Here is a 20,910-nt window from a genome sequence, read left to right as displayed (position 1 = left end):
GGCTGGAGGGAAGGCAGCAGCTGGTGGCAGTTTGGGGTTTCAGGAGCTCTGGGGAAGGTCTCTGCCAGTAAGACAACGGAGGTCTTTCTTGAAAGCAGATGCGCGCCCGAGATCTAGGACATATGGTTGCAAAACTAGCTGGCTGTTGCATTTATTTCAGTTATATTACTATATAGCTTCTATTTTATTCCTTTTCTAAGGGAGTAAGGCGCACAGAGGCAGGGGCGGCAGCGTTTTTTCAGCCTTATGGCACAAGTTTGTTTTCTGTGATCGTTCCGAGGTGCTCCAAGAGTGCATATTTCTCTCCCCCGCCCCCCGCCCCCCGCTCTTGGTATTGCTGAGGTCCGAAATGGCCATGGATGGGCTGGAAAGTGGGGAGCAGAACCTGTTGCACTGGGACCGAAAGCTGAGCGAGTTGTCGGAACCGGTGGACTCTGATGCCCTGCTCTACAGCACGGTGAGAACACGGTCAAAACACTGGGACAGTGGTAGTGGTGGAAGGCATGGGAAAATGGGGCGGCACAACGAAACTTTATTATGTTGGCTTGCGATGCAGTTATCCACTCTGTAAGAAGTGTGTGGCACAGTGTGTGGTTTTTTTAAAAGTAACTTAGAGGTGGGGTTTGCTCCTTGTGGGTGGAAGAAAAAGTTCTGGCTGGCGCACATCTGGCTTCAGAAAGTCACCCTGCTATTAGCAACCCTTCCTGGGCTTTCATTATGTAGGAGGAGTCTCTTTTTTCTTGGGGGAAAAGTTATGTTGAGCTCATCTGGAATTGGCATCTCTTGCACTTTGTCTGTTCACCTCCCCACTCCCTTTTCATGACTTAAGTTTTCCTCCCTCTGTTTTCAAAAAGAGCAGTCTGCTCTGTCTGCTCATGGGTGTTAGAATAAGTGCCAGATACTGTCTGCTGTAGGGCCAGTGAAGAGTTCTCAAAACAGCTTTATGGTTTTTTAAAAGATGGTGGAGAGCCTGGAGTTTGGAATTTCAGCGGGGGGGGGGGGGGAATTAGGAGCCGCTGACGCAAGGAGGAAATACCTGTACTTTGAAGGGTTATCTGTGTTTCTTGATGCAAATCTAATTACTGCCCACAAGGCCTGTTTGGACCAGCATATATATGTGTGTGTGGTTTAAGCGTGGGGATTCCTATTTGTTCAGAAGTGCTTGTTACGAAACTTTTGATTGGACTCTTTCCTGTTTCTGCACATAAAGAGGTTCCTATTAAGAGTTGTCAGCAAGAAAATAGCAGTCTTTCTGAGAACCGCAATAACGGTCTCATTCTTTGGGCAGCATTCCAAGCTCTGAAACTTTTGCAGACCTGGTTCCTGGTGTTCCCTCTGCCCTGCCTGCTTTTAGTTTGCTGAAAGGAAGTAAATGCCCATGTCTCCAAAGAATATTTATGGTGGTTCTGCAGTGATAGCCATGAAAGCAAGTAAGAGATAATCATTGCTTTGTGCCAGATGTTGGAGGTTTTTCCTCTTGCTGGAAAGTGTGCACCAGCGACTTTATCCAAACTCAGTCTCTGCACATACAACTTTATCCCCAGACAGCTGGAGAAAAAGGAAATCTATTTGAGCAAGCAAAGTTTGTGGTGTGTGTATCTTTTTCTGTTACCATCTCACTTTTATTTTAAGAATGCTTGGCACTTAAGGCAAGAATGACTTGGAGCATGTGCAAAGTTCCTCCCCACTGTAAAAGGTTGAGTTTTTTTTTCTTTTTTAGAAGGAAAAAGCATCTGAGGAGAAAGCATTTTGAAATGTGCAGAATGATTTTTCCCCCTCAGGAAGAGAACCAACTTTTTGAAAAGTCAGAGGGAAAAGTCCTTCCACCCACCGTGAGGACATAACGCTTTAAAAACAGTCTCTAAGTTGGCACTGGCTGCACACACAGTTCATATTCACATATATACTAATGCATTTCCACATGGCAAATGTCCTATCCATCCAGACTAGCGCGGTGTCAGAGAGAGCAACAAGTCTCTCTGCATTTCACAAAGAGAATTTCCCTAGCTCTCTGGCACACAACACAACACCTCTCAATATTCTGGGGTGAGGGGTATCCAAAATATTAGAGGAGGCTAAGTTTCCCTGGCCCTAGTTGTTTACGCTTTATTTCTGCTGGTGAAAAGATCTATGCTGCCCCAAAGCAAGCATACCCTTGTATCAAGCCTAGGTATTTCAACAGAAGATGGTGCTTGATCTTAGTTTTTGGCATCAGATGGTAAACTTGCCATGCATAGGGTACTAGGAACGCACCCCGTGTGGTTGATTTGGAACTGCAGAGTCTGGTTGCACTCTTCACACAGTAGCGATCCTGGCAACACTTGGCAATGACATGGGCACTCCCCATTGCAATTAAACCAAAGTACCTAATAAGGGGTTCTAGATGTGATAGCCTCAGTGCAGCTCAGCAGTCAAGAGGCAATTAAGTTTAGCCACTTTCTCTGCTTATGGCATTAATTCTTGGAGCTCAGCATGCCAGTCTGTGCTGCCCTAGACTGAACATTTTAGAAGTGTGGCTGGCTCAATATGTGATCTGTAATGGGTATATGGAAATTAATTTCAGCTGGGCTTTATCACAAGGACATTCTTTCAGTGCATCCATGGCAGGTATATTTGTCAGGTGCTAGCACAGGGGTTTTAATTAATTAAGCAAGTAATTATATTTGTTACCCATCCTTCCCTTGGTTACAATTTAAAATCCAGAATTAAATATGGTTAAATCTTACAGTGACAGGAATATGGTAGGTCCTGAAAACACACACCTGAGGTGTGTAAAGAGTTGATTCTTTAGCATTGCCTGAAAGAGGTACAGTGATGAAGCCAGATGCACCTCTGTGCAGAGGGTAGCCATGGCGATGCTCTCCAGATGTTGTTGGACTGCGACTTCCATCATCTTGTATCATGGCCCACCTGCTGGGGCAGGTGGGCATTGGGAAGCCAATAACAACTAGCAGGGCTGGATTTAGGTTTGATGAGGCCCTAAGCTACTGAAGGTAATGGGGCGCCCTTTATATGTCTAGCTGTCCTTTGTCAACAACAAATTGTCGCTGCTTCTTGTATTGAATGTATGCTATGTGATAATTTACAGACCTAATAGGTATCTAAAGCCATTTGCACATATTGCCATGCAACCAGTCCATGCAGAATGTAGGCACCCTATATCTAGAAATGAGCAAACCAGTGATATTTTAGGGAGCAGGCAAGCAGGTGGGGCCCATTGCTTGCATCATAGGAGGCTTGTTGTTGTTGTTTAGTCGTTTAGTCGTGTCCGACTCTTCGTGACCCCATGGACCAGAGAACGCCAGGCACTCCTGTCCTCCACTGCCCCCCGCAGCTTGGTCAGACTCATGCTGGTAACCTCGAAAACACTATCCAACCATCTCGTCCTCTGTCGCCCCCTTCTCCTTGTGCCCTCCATCTTTCCCAACATCAGGGTCTTCTCCAGGGAGTCTTCTCTTCTCATGAGGTGGCCAAAGTACTGGAGCCTCAGCTTCACAATCTGTCCTTCCAGTGAGCACTCAGGGCTGATTTCCTTCAGAATGGAGAGGTTTGATCTTCTTGCAGTCCATGGGACTCTCAAGAGTCTCCTCCAGCACCAGAATTCAAAAGCATCAATTCTTCGGCGATCAGCCTTCTTTATGGTCCAGCTCTCACTTCCATACATCACTACTGGGAAAACCATAGCTTTAACTATACGGACCTTTGTTGGCAAGGTGATGTCTCTACTTCTCAAGATGCTGAACTTCTCAAGATGCTGAGAAGTTCTCAAGAGGCTACACAACACCAAATACTGTTGTTGTATGTAGGTTTTATTTTATTTGTTTTTTATTTTATATTTTGGCACCGTACATCCAGTTTCCCCCCCCTTTAAACTTTTTTGGGGGGCCCCAAGAGAGTGGGGCCCTAAGCTATAGCTTGTTTAGCTTATACGTAAATTTGGCACTGATGTTGGGTCACCTTGTGCCAGTGTGACCTAGAATGGGGCCCAGGATGAGACTATGCAGATAAGGGGCTGTCTTGGTTCCCAGCGGTTCCCATTGAGTTCTGTGGGGTAAACCGGCTATGATTTGAGATACTCTGGAGAGAAGTTGGGAAGGGAATGAAGCTCACATGTCCAGGGTATGTTTAGTACGCATCCCATGCTATCCCTTTACTTTCTCACCACATTCACTTCTGTTAAAACAAAATAAAAAAATTCCTTCCAGTAGCACCTTAAAGACCAACTAAGTTAGTTCTTGGTATGAGCTTTCGTGTGCATGCACACTTCTTCAGATACACCGAAACAGAAGTCACCAAACCCTTCTATATAGTGAGAAGGTGGGGAGGGGTATTACTCAGAAGGGTGGTGGGATTGGGTGATTGGCAGATAGCTGTGATGAGCCTGTTGACGACTCTTAACAACTGTAATAGGTCTTACAGGAAAAAGCAAGGGGTGAGAAGGTGAAAAATGGCTTTGTCATGTATAATGAGATAAGAATCCAATGTCTTTGTTCAGACCAGGTCTCTCCATGGTTTTAAGTTTGGTAATAAGTTGCAATTCAGCAGCTTCTCTTTCCAGTCTATTTCTGAAATTCCTTTGTAATAGAACAGCTACTTTGAGATCTTGTATAGAATGTCCTGGGAGATTGAAGTGTTCTCCTACTGGTTTCTCTGTCTTGTGGTTCCTGATGTCAGATTTATGTCCGTTTATTCTTTGGCGTAAGGTTTGGCCTTATTCACTTCTGTTGAAAGGGATTTAAATACCAGCCTTCAGGGCAACATTGCAGAGGATGCAAAGCCTGCACGCCACCATTCTTGACATTGTTTTCCCTCCCCTGCATGTCTCATTCTGCCCTCCTGGCAGAAATACAGCATCTCATTCCTGAGGATACTCCTTTGTGGTCTTTCTAAGAGGGAAGCTATCCCTGTGCACACACCTTGCCTATCAAAATGGCAGGGTTTCCCCAAGTGAAGTAATGATGCATTTGCATTATTGGTAAAAAACCTGCTTTGCTTGCAGAGCTTCAAATATTCAATCAGTATGTTTTTGAGCACAATTCAAAGTGTTGGTGCTGATCTTTAAAGCCCTAAATGGCTTCAGCCCAGTATACCTGAAGGAGCATCTCCACCCCCATCGTTCGGCCTGGACACTGAGGTCCCGCGCTGAGGGCCTTCTGGTGGTTCCCTCACTGCGAGAAGTGAGGTCACAGGGAACCAGGCAGAGGGCCTTTTTGATAGTGGTGCCTGCCCTGTGAACGCCCTTCCATCAGATATCAAGGAAATAAACAACTACAGTGGTACCTCGGGTTAAGAACTTAATTCGTTCTGGAGGTCCGTTCTTAACCTGAAACTGTTCTTTTTTTTTTTTTTTACTAAAATTTTTATTGGATTTTCACATTTTATAAACACACACACACAAAAAGGAAAAGACAAAGACAAAACATGTATAATTTCATATCCTTACTTTCTTAACCCCACTTCCTGACTTCCCCCCACCCCCCCTTCATACATCCTAATTCAAATAATTAGCTCAGCAAGTTCTTATCTCTCATCCTATTACATATTATTGTTATTTTTTAAAAATTAATTCTTATTACTTGGCCAAATTTTACTTATCCAATTTTCTTATAAATGTTGAATCCTTTTCTAAGGTCGACCCAAATTCCCTTCCACGAATTTCCCCCTTTTTATATTAAATATAGGTCATAATAGCCAAACACAAAGGTCATAAAAATTTTGAAATTCTGTTCTCCCCTCCCTCCCTACCCCGGTTTCTGTCCCTTCCCGAATAAATGTCCACAATAACAGTTTTTTAGCCTGGATTCCTCACATCTGAGGCCTTCAAGTCTCTGTCAGTCTCTCTCTGCCGGTTTTGTTGGTAACCCTCTTTGTTGGTCGTCCGGTCTCGAAGGAGCTCTGGCACAGTCTCATCAGATTTTCTTCCATCCGAAATACTTGGTAACAGCTGCTGCAAAAGGTCAACTGATCTCCCATACTCAAAGAGGAAGCCCCAATCATATTTCTTATTTCTTTTAAATTCCAATGTTCCAAGTGTTCCAGGGGCTTCCTCCTTCCTCTTTCGCATCTTTCACAGATTTGTAATCCAAATATCTTCTTCTTTATGTTCTAGCAATGTAGGCTTCTGGTTGGTACTCTCCACCTGTACATTCTCCACTCCTTCTTCCCTCTCCTCCAGTTCCAAAGATGTCTCTTCTGATTCAGCTGCAGATTTTTTTCCAGTCAGATCCTTTGTGCATTCAGCAGAGTTGCTTGTTTTAGAGTTCAAGGTTATAAGTTGTTTGTTCATAGCCATGCTCTGCTCTTGCAGTATTCCCACGAGAAAAAACATTCTTTCTATCTCTGCCTGTAATTTTCCATCTGCAGCCATTGTAGTGTTTCAGAGTTCCCCCTAGGGGGATTCTGGTTACTTAATAGTCCTTTCCCAACAGTCTGTTACTTTGTTATTTATAACTACTTTGTTCCCAACCACTTTGATTCAAATGTAACAAATTTAGTCCAGAGAGATGTTAAATAATAAGATTTTAAACTTTAACTACCCGTTTGACAGCTCCTTTAACAGCTGTCAAACTCCTTGTTCCTTTTCCTCCAGCTCACACACAGGACGCTCCCGGGTCCGGGGGGGGGGTGGGGGTTAGACAAAAACTACTAAAATTCCACTCTTACTCTCCAGCACAAATCTTCTTCTGTCAAATTCATGGAAATATTATCTTTTAAATCACACCGAAAAGAAAGGATCTCTCCACCTTAGTTCTCCGATCCTTGCTTTAAATCTTTTGTAGGTAGGGGGGGTGCGGACTTCCCTTTAGCACATCCCCCTGATCGTACCGAATTCAAGGGTAAATGTTTTAAAGTCCAAATTCCGTTCTACTCACGGGTTATTTCAAGTCCGAATTTCAGGGAAAAAAGTCAGCGCTCTCCGGCCATGGCTCGTGGCTTCGCTCCACTGCAGTAGCGGTCTACTCACAGCACCACGCCACTCTCCGTACCCTCTCCGTAGCCTTTAAAAAGGCTCTTCGTGGGTCGGGGGGGCACTTAAGGTGCCCACCGAGTCACCAAGTCCGCAGGCTTCCGCGCCTGCGGTTTCTGAGGGTCCCTGCGTCGCCGTCGCGGTAGGACCCGTCTCCAGTAGAGCCGATTCCCTCCGGAGCTCGGAGGGAATCCACCATTAGCTGATCGCGCTAATCCGGAAGTCCCAACCTGAAACTGTTCTTAACCTGAGGTACCACTTTAGCTAATGGGGCCTCCCGCTGCCACCGTGCTGCTGCTGCGCGATTTCTGTTCTCATCCTGAAGCAAAGTTCTTAACCTGAGGTACTATTTCTGGGTTAGCGGAGTCTGTAACCTGAAGTGTCTGTAACCTGAGGTACCACTGTATCTGACGTTTAGAAGACATCTGAAGGCAGCCCTCTTTAGGGAAGTTTTTAATGGCTGGTGTTTTCTCGTGTTTTTAATATTCTGTTGGGAACTGCCCAGAGTGGCTGGGTATAAATAATAAATTATTATCATCATCATCTTGATTGATACCCTAATTTAGGGAAAATCCGGACACAAACAAATGTTTTAGCTTTTTTAAAAATAGAAAATTCCCAAAGTGGTTGAGCTTTGGGCGGGGTGGGGGGTGGGGATGGAGAATGCAATTTTATGTTGCCGAAGATCCAGGACGAAAATTCCCGCCAGATGCCACTTCCAACCTTGAAATTCCAGACGTATGGAAACGCTGCTATAATTAGAAGGAGCAGATTATGGGAAACACTTCTGCCTAAATAGCTGGAGAGCTCTGCTATGCAGAGTAGATCATTGTGGGCTTCTTGAAATGAAAACAAAAATCTATTGCTGTTTTTAGAATTTATATACCAACAGTCTGAGTCGGCTTCTGATTTCCTAACCCAGAGAGCAGACACATTTTGCTATCCCTGATAAACGACAGTGGTACCTCGGGTTACAGATGCTTCAGGTTACAGACACTTCGGGTTACAGACTCTGCTAACCCAGAACGAATTAAGTTCTTAACCCGAGGTACCACTGTACTTGGTGTCCCCCCTACCCTCTTTCCACTTTTCTTGAAATACATGGAAGCTGGTAATTGTTTTCAGCTGTATCCGAGATATGAGGTGGGAAAATTTCCCAGCTCTGTACCCAGTGCACCACCTCTAGATGTTTAGAACTCCAACTCCCATCAGCCCCAGCCAGCATGGCCAGAGCTCAGGAATGATGGGAACTGGAGTTCAGCATCTGGAGCGCACCATGTTGGCTACACCTGCTCTCGTACATCAGAAATTTTTCCTGTATGAATTGCTCTAATTTGCATAGGATTCTCCTCACCAAAGAATAAACCACAACAGTGAGATGAATTAAAATTCATTGTCAGATTCCAGTTTTGCTCGTTTCTAGTCGTATCGTTGTCTTTTGTATTGCAATTCCTTGCAATTAATATAATCATAAAACATAAAACTGTCAGATACTATTCTCTTCCTCTATCACTTGAAGTTTCTTCTTTTACCTTGCATAATGTTATTTTTGTGGAACAACTTGGAGGCAGGGGCATGTTCTGTGGGGTCTTCTCCTTTTGAGTTGGCAAGGGCATTAGCAGCAGGAAATTCTTCTAAACTCTGTTTTACTGAAGAACTGGTTGGGAAGGTGTTGCCTTCCAGCACAATATTAATCCACTGGAATTCCCCTCCACATTTTCATTAGACTTTCAAATGCTGGAATGCAAACCCACAAATGTTGGCTGTTTTTTGTTTAACTCCTGCTAAATGGTTTGATCATCCATGACCCACACAGCTAGCCTGTTAGCGAGAGAAGCATTTTGGTTGCATGTATATAATCTTCATTGTTATTTTTTGCTGTTAGCAATTCTATCATATCCTGAGGTGCTAGGGTAGATTGTTAACACTTTAAAATGTCACAAACAAAAACTAAAATTGTTTTGTGCGATGGTTGTTTTTTTAAACCAACAAAATCCAAACAAGACCCTGAATATTAGCTTCACCTTATTTCCCACTAGGGGACGCAGGTGGCGCTGTGGGTTAAAGCCTCAGCGCCTAGGGCTTGCCGATCGAAAGGTCGGCGGTTCGAATCCCTGCGGCGGGGTGCGCTCCCGCTGCTCGGTCCCAGCGCCTGCCAACCTAGCAGTTCGAAAGCACCTCCGAGTGCAAGTAGATAAATAGGGACCGCTTACCAGCGGGAAGGTAAACGGCGTTTCCGTGTGCGGCTCTGGCTCGCCAGAGCAGCGATGTCACGCTGGCCACGTGACCCGGAAGTGTCTCCGGACAGCGCTGGCCCCTGGCCTCTTAAGTGAGATGGGCGCACAACCCCAGAGTCTGTCAAGACTGGCCCGTACGGGCAGGGGTACCTTTACCTTTTATTTCCCACTATCAACTTCATTTTGGCCACTACAACTGATGTTTCAGGAATAATAATAATAAATAATAATAATAGAATATTAGAATTGTTGGTAAAGACCCCTGGACAGTTAAGTCCAGTCAAATTTGACTATGGGCTCATCTCCGCTTTTGGGCTGGCAGTGGGACACTGCAACGGAACCCAGAGCGCATGGAAACGCCGTTGTAGAATTGTAGATTTGGAAGGGACCATGAGGATCATTTAGTTCAACCCCCTGCAATGCAGGAATCTCAACTAGATCATAATGAAATCATAGAATTGCAGAGTTGGAAGAGCTATTGGTTGCTATTACAGTCATACCTCATGTTACGTTTGCTTCAGGTCGAGCATTTTCAGATTGCGTCCCGCGGCGACCTGGAAGTACCGGAAAGAGTTACTTCCGGGTTTCCCCACTCGTGCATGCACAGCGAATCGCGACCCGCGCATGCGCAGGTGTGGGTTGTGTTCCTTTCAGGTTGCGAACGGGCCTCTGGAACAGATCCCTTTCGCAACCAGAGGTACCGCTGTATTGCAACAAACCAGTCTGGGTTCCTGTGTCTGGGGTCTGGATATTGAATATGCACCAAAACTCTGGCAATTGGCTCATGTGAAATACTTTAAAACTCTGTCTTTAGCTGATTCTCAAGTGCCAGAGAATCCAGCATTTCTCCTTGGTGAATAGACACCTTGTTTTCTCCGCAGCTGCACATATTTGTGAGCCTCTGGAAAGGTAATCTGAAGAGCCTTTGCAAGTCGCTCTGAATAGAGCCAGTCTTCTAATTCCTCTTGACAGGTGAATCAAAAGTGAAGAAAGAAAGTGAGGGGCAGCGTCAACAGATAACCACAAATCAGGCCTCTTCTGCTGACTCTGGTTTCCGAATCGAACTTCGGATAGGGATGGAAGCAGTATGAAAGACCTGGTATGAAGCACAGCTGCTTCAGCCATTTCGCAAGACCCTGGCCTGAGTCCAGGTAAAATTAGTCACTGCTGTGCCTCATGGACGCCAGTGGAACAAAGTTAGTTGCAATGACAAGAACTGAACAGTACAGTCCTGTGCACATCTACTTAGAAGTAATCCCCACTGAGTTCAGTGGGACTTCCCCAACACTGGCAAGTTTGATAGAGGGAATACTCACTCCTCCTCTTTTAAAATTTGTGATTATGCAAAAGAAATAAAGGAGCAGCTTGTCTTTCAACCCTGTTATCTTTTACAATGTTGATCCTTTGCTGGACCACTTAGTTGGTCAACCAATGTCAACATATTGACAGGGATGGAAATGTCTGTTGCTTCATTGCTTGCAGGCAAATTTAAAAGGCAGGTTACTCTAACCAGGAACTTGGAAATGTCAACAGCTTACCTGAGCATTTGAGTCAACCTCTTCCTCCTGTTGTGGTTTTTATCCGCCCTCTTCTCAAGCAAACCTGCTGCTCTGCAGTTTATAGGAGATATATACCGTATTTTTTTCTTTTAAAAAGAGGTGTAATGTTGGAGGAGAACTGAGGGGGAATTTAGCAAACTAGCCAATATAACTTGACACTGACAATCTTTCCATTTATACATTTTTAAAATAAAATTTTCTATTTGCAGATTTAATGAGGAAAGGAGAAAAAAAGATGAAATTAAATAAGAGAAGGAAAACAAGCCAAAATAATAATATACAAACAATAACAGTAGACCACCATCAGTTTACATTGCAGATACAATGACCACCAGTACACAAATCTTAAAATTAAATATGTAAGTTAATATAAGCCCTCCAGTTTTTGCTTTTTTTGCCATATAGAAGCTGCACTTGTTCAAAAACCTGTTTTAAGAAAATAGATAACTAAGGAGACAGCCAGTTCACCTGTTGCATGAGAAGAAAGGCAAGACTACGCAAGCCTCTTGTCTATTTTACCCACACCCTGTGGCTGCTTTTAACTTTACAAATGGAACGAGACTGGAAAGGTTAGGTTGTGAATCTCCTGCCAATTTGTCCAGTTGCACCATAAGAAAGGAGTACAGTATACAATTATACAAGGGCGAATTATTTTAGCTCCTTATTCTTTGGCACATAGCCAACACAGTATTTCTCTTCTCAACCTTTTTTGGTTTATCTTTGGACTGCTGTGTTGCATTCATGTTTGTTTCTGGTATTTGTATATCAAACTATTTTTGTGTTAAAGGAGCAAAGGTATAAGCTGGAGTGACAAATGGGGGAACATAAACTACTTCTTGAATTTTAGACGCTCCCCTGGTGTCAATAGGCAGAGAGTTCCGAAGTGTACACTAATAGATGCAGTTACCTCCAACTGCAGTTGATTGAAGTGGTTGACTGGGCATTTATGCAGTAAGGCGATCCCGCAAGTAAACATGCTTTTACATGTGTTGGAAGCTCCTCAGAGTGGCTGGAGCAACCCAGACAGGTGGGCAGGGTACAAATAATAAGATTATTATTATTAGGTATACACGATGGTTGCATAGTAATCTTGGGGCCCACACATAAACCTCTCTCGACCTGACCTACCTTTCAGGGTTGGTGTAATAATAAAAGGAAGGAAGAAGAGTATATGCATCACTCAGAACTACTTGGAGGAAACAGTGGGAGGAAAACAAACTCTGTATTTTGGTCAAAGGAGTGTACGTAATTGGGATGAGGATGGCAAGGAGTCCATGGTTCAGATTCCAGCAGGCCACATGGCTTTGCTTGTTGCTTTTTTCCACCTAAAGTTCAGAGTTGAGATCATTCTTGGGGATGAGCTGGGGAAACTTTGAGCTTCCCTTATCTCTCTTCAGGTAAATTACTTGGAAAGAGCAGTGAAGTCTCAACACCCACTTGCTTTGACTTTGCTTTCCTGTTTCCTAATGAAAATGTTCAGCCCTGTGATAAGGTAAAGTTTATCTGAAGAGCTTATCTAGTGAATGTTTTTTCTGTGTCTTTCTGAAGCTGCTGTTGAGAATCTGGTTTGTGGCCTTGTCCCCTTTTTTTTCACACAGCTCGGTTTTTTTATATGCACACTGAAAAACAACAACAAACGACTCCATGTTCAAACTTAGGGGAATGAGGCATGCGTCTACATTGCTTTGCAGGAAATTAACGTGTCTTTCTTGATATCTCCAAATTAGCCACCTTATTTATTGCAAATATTTATATAACCAGACTATCTAGCTCAGTATTGCCAGACTGGCAGTGACTTGCCAGGGTTTCAGGTAGAGGACATTCCCAGCCCTACCTGGAATGCTGGGGAAGAAGAAAAAGAGGTGCTTTATCACTACCCAAAGGAGTCTCAAAGCGGCTAACTTTCTCCTTTCCCTTCCTCCCCCACAAAAAACATTCTGTGAGGTGAGTGGGGCTGAGAGACTTCAAAGAAGTGTGACTAGCTCAAGGTCACCCAGCAGCTGCATATGGAGGAGCTGAGACCCGAACCCGGTTCACCAGATTACGAGTCTACCATTCTTAACCACTACACCACACCAGGGACCTTCTGCTTGCTAGGAAAATGCTCTATCACTTTCCCTCTCCATATGAAGAGCTAACACATGAGTGGGTTGCTGGCCCCAGTTCTGATGATCCTCCACTGGTTTCTTCTTGCAACCACTGTGTGTTTGAGGCAGGGGCTGACCGTAGGCTCCTCCATGTGATCTGGAGCCCTTTGTGAAGATGCAAATTCAGCCGGTTCCCCTTCACAACTTTGTTGAAGTACAGAAGTTGTCAGGGTGGTGGGCACAGCTGTGTTTCTTGCCTGTGTGTGTATGTGTTGCGAATGCAAGGGGGTGATCCTAGTCCCTTTCCGTTTGGAGACCTAATGAGTGAATAGGGTTGAAGTCCAGAACATAAGAAACTACTGTGTGCCTTTGAGGGGGAGGGGTTGAAGTCAAGCTGTCAGAAGGTTGCAGCACCTGCTGTGGCTGTAGAGGCCAATATGGAAGAGACATGTTTGCTTGCAGCTGGGGCAGATGCACCATGACATTTCTTCTCTCTGTGCTCCCCCCAGTGGTCATTTCTCCTCTGGTCACTGCTATGGATTGATGACTTGACTGTCTGCAGGTACTGCGGTCATCTGCAAGGGGTTCCCTTGTGGCAGGTTGATGTTGCCAGCCTTCGCACATCACGTTTGCAGACATCTTTGTAATGCAGAGGTGGCCTGCCAATTGGCCTGGTGCCACATATAAAAATACAGCTTTTGTGATAATGAACCTTTATCCTCCTCAGCTCATCCTAGGGGTGTGGCTATGGAAGCTCCCTAAAGCACTGCATGTAGCATCCTTCGTAATGCCAGTACAGTGGTAGCTTGGTTTAAGAACAGCTTGGTTTATGAACAACTTGGATTAAGAATGCTGCAAACCTGGAAGTAGGTGTTTTGGTTTGTGAACTTTGTCTTAGAATAAGAACATGTTTCACTTCCTGTTGAGTGTGTTCCATTTGTAAATTGAGTCCCCCGCTACTATGGGAAAGCACGCCTTGGTTTAAGAATGCTTTGGTTTAAGAACGGACATCCAGAACGGATTAAGTTTGTAAACCAAGGTACCACTGTACATTGAACAGGGTATGTGCTTGTGTTAGCCAGAACTGAAACCAAGAAAGGCTGGTCACCATTTCTTAAAATGCAGGGAGGAGAATAGTGGCGCAAAGGAAGAGTAGCCCTAAGATGTGGGAAAATGGTAAAAAGTGTGTGGGAATCTAAAAGTGGGAGGTGCAGTCACTGAGAAGGCCTTCTCTTGGGTCCATTGACAACACAGAATACCTGTCAGTGGGACTGCAAAGAGAGTGTCTCTTGTAGCAGCTGTAGTTTTGAGACCATCTTCATGGGTAGCATTCATTCAGGAACAGCTGGAAATAGGCACTCCTTGCCTCTGATGCCACCTAGGCCTCCAGAGACAGAGATGGATCAAGGAACACCCCAGACTATGTACCTGTTCCCTCAGGGGGAGTGTGACTCTGTCTATGGCTGGATGAGCACCCAGTTCCATCCCAGCATGGCGACAGAGAAGTACTCCTGCATAGCAGTGTAGGGCAAACCCAGATGCTGACTCATTGCCTTTAAAAGGTAAAGGGACCCCTGACCGTTAGGTCCAGTCACGGACAACTCTAGGGTTGCAGCGCTCATCTCGCTTTACTGGCCGAGGGAGCCGGTGTACAGTTTCTGGGTCATGTGGCCAGTATGACTAAGCCGCTTCTGGCGAACCAGAGCAGCGCACGGAAACGCTGTTTACCTTCCCGCTGGAGCGGTACCTATTTATCTACTTGCACTTTGACGTGCTTTCAAACTGCTAGGTTGGCAGGAGCAGGGACCGAGCAATGGGAGCTCACCCCGTCACGGGGATTCGAACTGCCGACCTTCTGATCGGCAAGCCCTAGACTCTGTGGTTTAACCCGCCGTTATCTGTTAATAAATCTTAATTCAATTTTCAGTTTTCAGAAGACGTTCCCTTTTGTTGCTGGGAATTTTCTGGGTGACCTCTGTGGCTGTCATTTTCTGATCTGCTCTGGAATGACTCACAAATGAAAGTAGGTTAATGCAGCACCCAAAGTCAGGGTGGTTCCCACTATCCAATCCCTTACTTTACCAGGGAAACAAGGCACTTTTTCAGTGGTTCCCAGAGTCGGAACTAAAACTGATGTGGTGACTTCTTGAATGAAGTCATTGCGTTAGCTCTTCTGCCCTTGAAATGGGACATCATCCTCTACTTATCTGCTGTAGAGAGTTAAATTAAACCCCAAACAGATATGGGGGGAGAGGAAAATGAAAGGAAGTCCTGCTGCATAGATTACTTCCTCTAATTGGATAATTTTTTTGGATGCAATCCCCAGTTCTGGTAATTCCTCTTTTGTGTTAACTAGCCACAGACACACCTCTGATAACAACAAAAGGAGGAAAAGCAGCAACATTGGAATAAGTTGTAGTGGCCTTTGGCCTTCCGTGTTCATTGATCAACATTCAGCACTAACAGGGTATAAAACCACAATATATATAATCAAAATAAAAAAAACCCCAATAACCCCCCCCCAACATATGGTTGCCTTTAGGGGACCTTAGGGTTGTAAGGAAAACATTGGGGCTTAATTTGATCAGTCCATGATCACTGCAGATGGTGACAGCAGTCACGAAATTAAAAGACGCCTGTTTCTTGGGAGAAAAGCAGTGACAAACCTAGACAGCATCTTAAAAAGCAGAGACATCACCTTGCCAACAAAGGTCCGTATAGTTAAAGCTATGGTTTTCCCAGTAGTGATGTATGGAAGTGAGAGCTGGACCATAAGGAAGGCTGATCGCCGTAGAATTGATGCTTTTGAATTATGGTGCTGGAGGAGACTCTTGAGAGTCCCATGGACTGCAAGAAGATCAAACTTATCCATTCTGAAGGAAACCAGCCCTGAGTGCTCACTAGAAGGACAGATCGTGAAGTTGAGACTCCAATACTTTGGCCACCTCATGAGAAGAGAAGTCTCCCTGTAAAAGATGGAGGGAACAAGGAGAAGGGGACGACAGAGGACGAGATGGTTGGATAGTGTTCTTGAAGCTACCAGCATGAGTTTGACCAAACTGCGGGAGGCAGTGGAAGACAGGAGTGCCTCGCGTGCTCTGGTCCATGGGGTCACGAAGAGTCGGACACGACTAAACGACTAAACAACAACAAAAAAATTGATCAGTCGAATGTTTGGTATCTGGTGGGTGGGGCTTGTGTGTTCTGCTCCGGAACTGGCCCCTCCCTTCAATGTGTTCCATTAAGAATGTCAGTTAAGAGCAGGGGTCAGCAAACTTTTCCAGCAGGGGGCCGGTCCACTGTCCCTCAGACCTTGTGGGGGCCGGACTATTTTTTGGGAGGAGGGGGAATGAACAAATTCCTTTGCCCCACAAATAACCCAGAGATGCATTTTAAATAAAAGCACACATTCTACTCATGTAAAAACACCAGGCAGGCCCCACAAATAACCCAGAGATGCATTTTAAATAAAAGGACACATTCTACTCATGTAAAAACACGCTGATTCCCGGACCGTCCATGGGCCGGATTTAGAAGGCGATTGGTCCAGATCTGGCCCTTGGGCCTTAGTTTGCCTACCCATGGCTAAGAGGGACCAAATGCCTCTTCTTTTCTTGCCTCAGACTTGCCTCATGTTGTTGTATTTAGTTTCTCTCATCATGCCATTCTGTTACAGTTACCTTCATTATTGAAACTTAGTTTACATTTATGTGAGCCACTTATTTCTCTCAAAGAAAAAAAGAAAGAAACTCTGCTGAGGAAAGGTGTGGAATGTCTAAATTGCATTAGTCAGAGAATATTATTCCCAGTTTGCCAGGAGGATGGATTTTTGTTAATCATCCCTCCTCCCCTCCGCCCTGTTCCACAACAAGAGTAGGTAATCAATCAATCAATAATAACCCCAGAACTCTGGGACTTGCTTGCAGCTGACCTCTGCATTGTTATCAAGATTCAGGTTTTTCAAGAAGTCCTTCAAAACCCTCTTGCCTATCCTCAGTGGGTCATAACCACAAAACCATCAGCAGACACTATGATCATGTAGTATTGTTTTTCAATCTGGACTCCCAATTTGGTGGTGTTTTGAGGCGTATGGCTAATGGTTCTGAAGCTAGGAGGAACAGAAAGGGAGAGAGTGGAAACTCCCTTGTCAAATCCTCCCTGAAGATGACTTTATGTTGTCTATTTTTAATGTGGCAGAAGCTTCGGCGTATCCTTTTGTTTCAAGATTTTATTTGAATTTGTGGCCAAATTTCATTTCAGACAGGACTGCCAGCATGCTGCCCTCTTCCAGGCAGTCAAAGGCCTTGAGGATGTCTAATGCCATGACTGAAATGATGGCTTTGTTTAATTTTAAAGGCCCATCACCCAGTGGTGGAGCAACCTCTTTTCATGCAGAAGGCACCAGCTTCAGCCCCCAATGTATTTAGGGAAAGACTCCAAACTTTCAAGCTGTAGGCTGTGCTGAGCTGAGTGGCCAATGACCTGACTTGGCACCTGATACCTTCTTGTGTTCCTATGGGCATGAAATCTAGTGCTGGAAACAACCATTTCCCACTGAGGTGCTCTTAGAAGGCTTGGAGAAGAGAGTGAAAATTGGTGCAGTCATATTGTTTCCTTCTTTCTTTCTTTCTTTCTTTCTTTCTTCTTTTCTTTTTTTTAACTATAAATTCTTTATTGATTAAAAGATTTGCATGTACTCTTAACAGGTTAAAAAAGAGAAAATTATATAAAATAGAAAATTTATAAAGAAAAAGAAATAAAGAAGTGACAAAGATAAGAAACAAAGAAATCATTTTTTTTAAAAAAAAGACAAAGTTATTTACATAGTAAAAGTACAATCATCAGCACAATCCTTCCCATCCGTCTCATTATACTGTTTGATATAACATTCTTTTTTACAAAGGTTTACATTGTATCATATGATTTCTTTCTGCTTTGTATACATTCCTTTGATCTTTTTCTTTACAAATTTCACTCAATTTCTGCTAATATGGAGTTATTTGTACAACAAACTTTGACATGATTCTTAAATATTATCCATTCTCTAGTTGTTTTTTGTTTCGATATTCCTCTAACTGATCCGGTCAGTTTTGCTAATTGTAGATATTCTGACATGAGTATCTGCCAATCTGTAATCTCTGGGAGCGTTTCATTCTTCCAGTTCCTGGAAGGAACATATTGTTTCACTTACAAACCAAACCAAACCTAGAGCAATGTGGCAGTCTTTCTGAGGAACATCTGCTTCTCTCATCTTGAGGTTAATTCTATCCGACTCAGCTGGTTACCTGTATCGGTTGTGTTTCTCTGTCCAGTTTCCAATAGCTAAAGTTTCCTTTCTCTATCACATGTTGTGTCTGCCTTGCCGTTTCCCCTTACAGCTGTGTTTGTAATCCCAGCAGTTTGAAAGCAGACTTTCTGCATGGAGGGACTGGTGGCCCTTGCTCAGAAGAGGTGGTTGGTTTTCATAGTTTAGCAGATCCATTCGATATGTTTGGTTATGGAAAACCAACCAGTTATGTTTGGTTGTGGGAAAGATTTAGCTTTACTGGATGACAGAGAAATGGTTATTTCTTTTTAAACTGATGCTCATGTAATAATTTGTTGTGATTTGAAGGGGAGGGGAAAGGATCTTGATATCAGATGACTGGATTTTAAGCATTTTGGGAATGGTAAATTTTAAACTAATGTAGTTAAGGTAGGTAGACAACAGGATATTTTTATTGAAAAGCTAAGTCTGTTGTCATGTATTGGTGGGGGTAAAAGAAAGCAAGAAAATGTTGAACCAGAGAAAGAGAGAGAGAGTGCGCTGGATAAAAGGCAAATATAAAATTGCTAGGGATTGATCATATATATACACACACACACACACACACACACAAACACACACATACACATATATACACACATATACACACACAGTTGTACCTTGCGACTTGATTGTTTTGGCTCCTGAAAGCCGCAAACACAGAAATGAGTGTTCCAGTTTGTGAATGTTCTTTGGAACCTAAATGTCCAATGCAGCTTCCGATTCATTCATTCAGAAGCAGCGCCTTGGTTTCTGAAAGTTTTGGAAATTGAATGGACTTCTGGAACGGATTCCGTTCAACTTCGAGGTACCACTGTATATCAGTATTTTTTTTCCAAAAGGAAGCTTTCTTTGAGAACTGTATGAAATGTGAAATTTCATTTCCATCTTGCATCATTTGAAAAAGGTGGGGGGGGGAGGGAAATAGCATGGCAGATCTGGGGATAACGACACATGTGTGTTATGACTGTGTTCCTTCTGCTTCTTTTCTTTGGTGGGATTTGTGGAACCCAACCTCCTTGGTTAAACAACTGGAGAACGAAACATGCTCTTTAAATTCCCCCTCCGACCCTTCCTGTATAAAAACAAAGACCACCACTACCAGATGTAGAAAACGCTGCATTCATAAGTCATGCCCCACAAGTAACAAAAGACCCTTTCACGGAGTGAGCAAGCACAAGTAACCTGGCGCCTGCTGGCGCTCCAGATGTGAGATTCCATTGTGTGCGAATGCCAGACTCTGGCCGTCCCTGCTTGCTTTCTCCATCAGCAGCTGGAAAGTTTTACTCATTCACAACTCCCTGAAGGCAAAAATCCACAGCAGAAAAACAAGCCTTTGGTAGAAGAAACACTCTTGCTAGAGAAAGGCCTTAGCTCATTGGGACAGCAGAAAGATCCCAGGTCCAATCCCAGGCAAGGCTAGGCAAGGAAACTCTTCCCTTGTGTTGTGCTATGTGTCTATTGTGAATGCTAGAAAATGTACAGTATTGTTGTGAAGAACATGGGGAGAGAAATGATATAGCACCAAAACCATTTAAAATATCTTCCTGTAAGCAGAAAGGGTTGCCCCTCCCTAGAAAGACTCAAATGCTCAATCAAATGCTTCTGCAACCATAAAGTGCCATTTTGGAAGCCCTGTATGCATTGGCTGCATCTTTTGAGTTTTGCAGAAGTCTGTGTAGTTTTCTCTGTGTAGTTTTACAGAAGTCACTCATGGACCTCACAGTTCAGTATTGAAGGCTTTGACCGTAATCAACAATGCGGTCCAAAGGTTGCAAGGTTCTGCATGACCAAAAGTTGCAATATGATGAGCCTCTGGAAGCGTTTGGAGTTAAGGAAGCTTTTAGCTCTGGCGAGACTCCGGAACGGGTTGACAACTACTTCTGGAACAATGATTTTTTGGATTATAAAATTAACCTGGGGGAGGGCTTCCTCCCAGGGAGACAACTGAGGGATAACGTAAGAAACGTAATAGACATTATTGAATACCTAGATACCAGAATAGACCTTCAGGCCGCCCTGGTATTCATAGATGCCGAAAAGGCATTTGATAATGTTTCATGGGACTTCCTGAAGAAAAGTCTGACAGCGATGGGGATGGGAGAAAGATTTAGAAAAGGTATAGAAGCTATTTACTATGAACAAAAGGCAAAACTTGTAATAAATAACACAACATCAGAATTTTTTAATATACACAAAGGAACTAGACAAGGCTGCCCTTTATCTCCCCTACTATTTATAACAGTACTGGAAATATTTAATAAAAGATTGAGGGAAACAACAGAAGCTAAAGGAATCAAGGTAGGATTGAATGAATATAAAATCAAAGCCTTTGCCGATGATATTGTACTAACTCTTCAAGATCCAAAGCATAGCGTAAAAGAAGCTCTACAAAAATTTGAAGAATTTGGCACCGTATCAGGACTTAAGGTTAATAAGAACAAAACTAAGATGTTGGTTAAAAATTTAACCAAGGAAGAAATGGTAGACCTAGAGCAAAGGGTGGGAATAATGACGGTAAAAAAGGTAAAATACCTTGGGGTATGGATTACGGCTAAAAATATTAACCTGTTTAAAGATAATTACGAGATCACCTGGAAAAACATTAAGAAAGATTTGGAAATTTGGGACAGAATGAGACTATCCTTCTTAGGAAGGATAGCAGTTGTAAAAATGAATGTTTTACCCAGAATGTTGTTTCTATTTCAATGCCAAGAATGGCAGAGAACCTTGGCGAAATACATCTGGCAGGGAA

General features: G+C 43.6%; 1 protein-coding gene across 4 annotated transcripts in view; it reads left to right on the top strand.

Annotated features, from left to right (window-relative positions):
- Positions 1-20,910, top strand: part of CREB3L2 (cAMP responsive element binding protein 3 like 2) — a 298,302-nt gene continuing 277,392 nt past the window's right edge. For 3 of the 4 annotated variants that reach the window (XR_013842796.1, XR_013842797.1, XM_079992718.1), the window contains exon 1: positions 1-457. Coding sequence is in view for 2 of the 4 variants with exons in the window: in XM_079992718.1 (XP_079848844.1) it covers positions 350-457 (108 nt within the window). In the remaining 2 variants the exon portion in view is untranslated. The remainder of the gene's footprint in view (positions 458-20,910) is intronic. The other variant, XM_079992719.1, reaches the window with a different exon arrangement.

The sequence above is a fragment of the Podarcis cretensis genome, assembly GCF_951804945.1.
Source record: "Podarcis cretensis genome assembly, chromosome: 10".
NCBI classification, from domain to species: Eukaryota; Metazoa; Chordata; class Lepidosauria; order Squamata; family Lacertidae; genus Podarcis; species Podarcis cretensis.
Note: the sequence above shows the minus strand (reverse complement) of the source record. Positions and strands in the feature narration are given on the sequence as shown.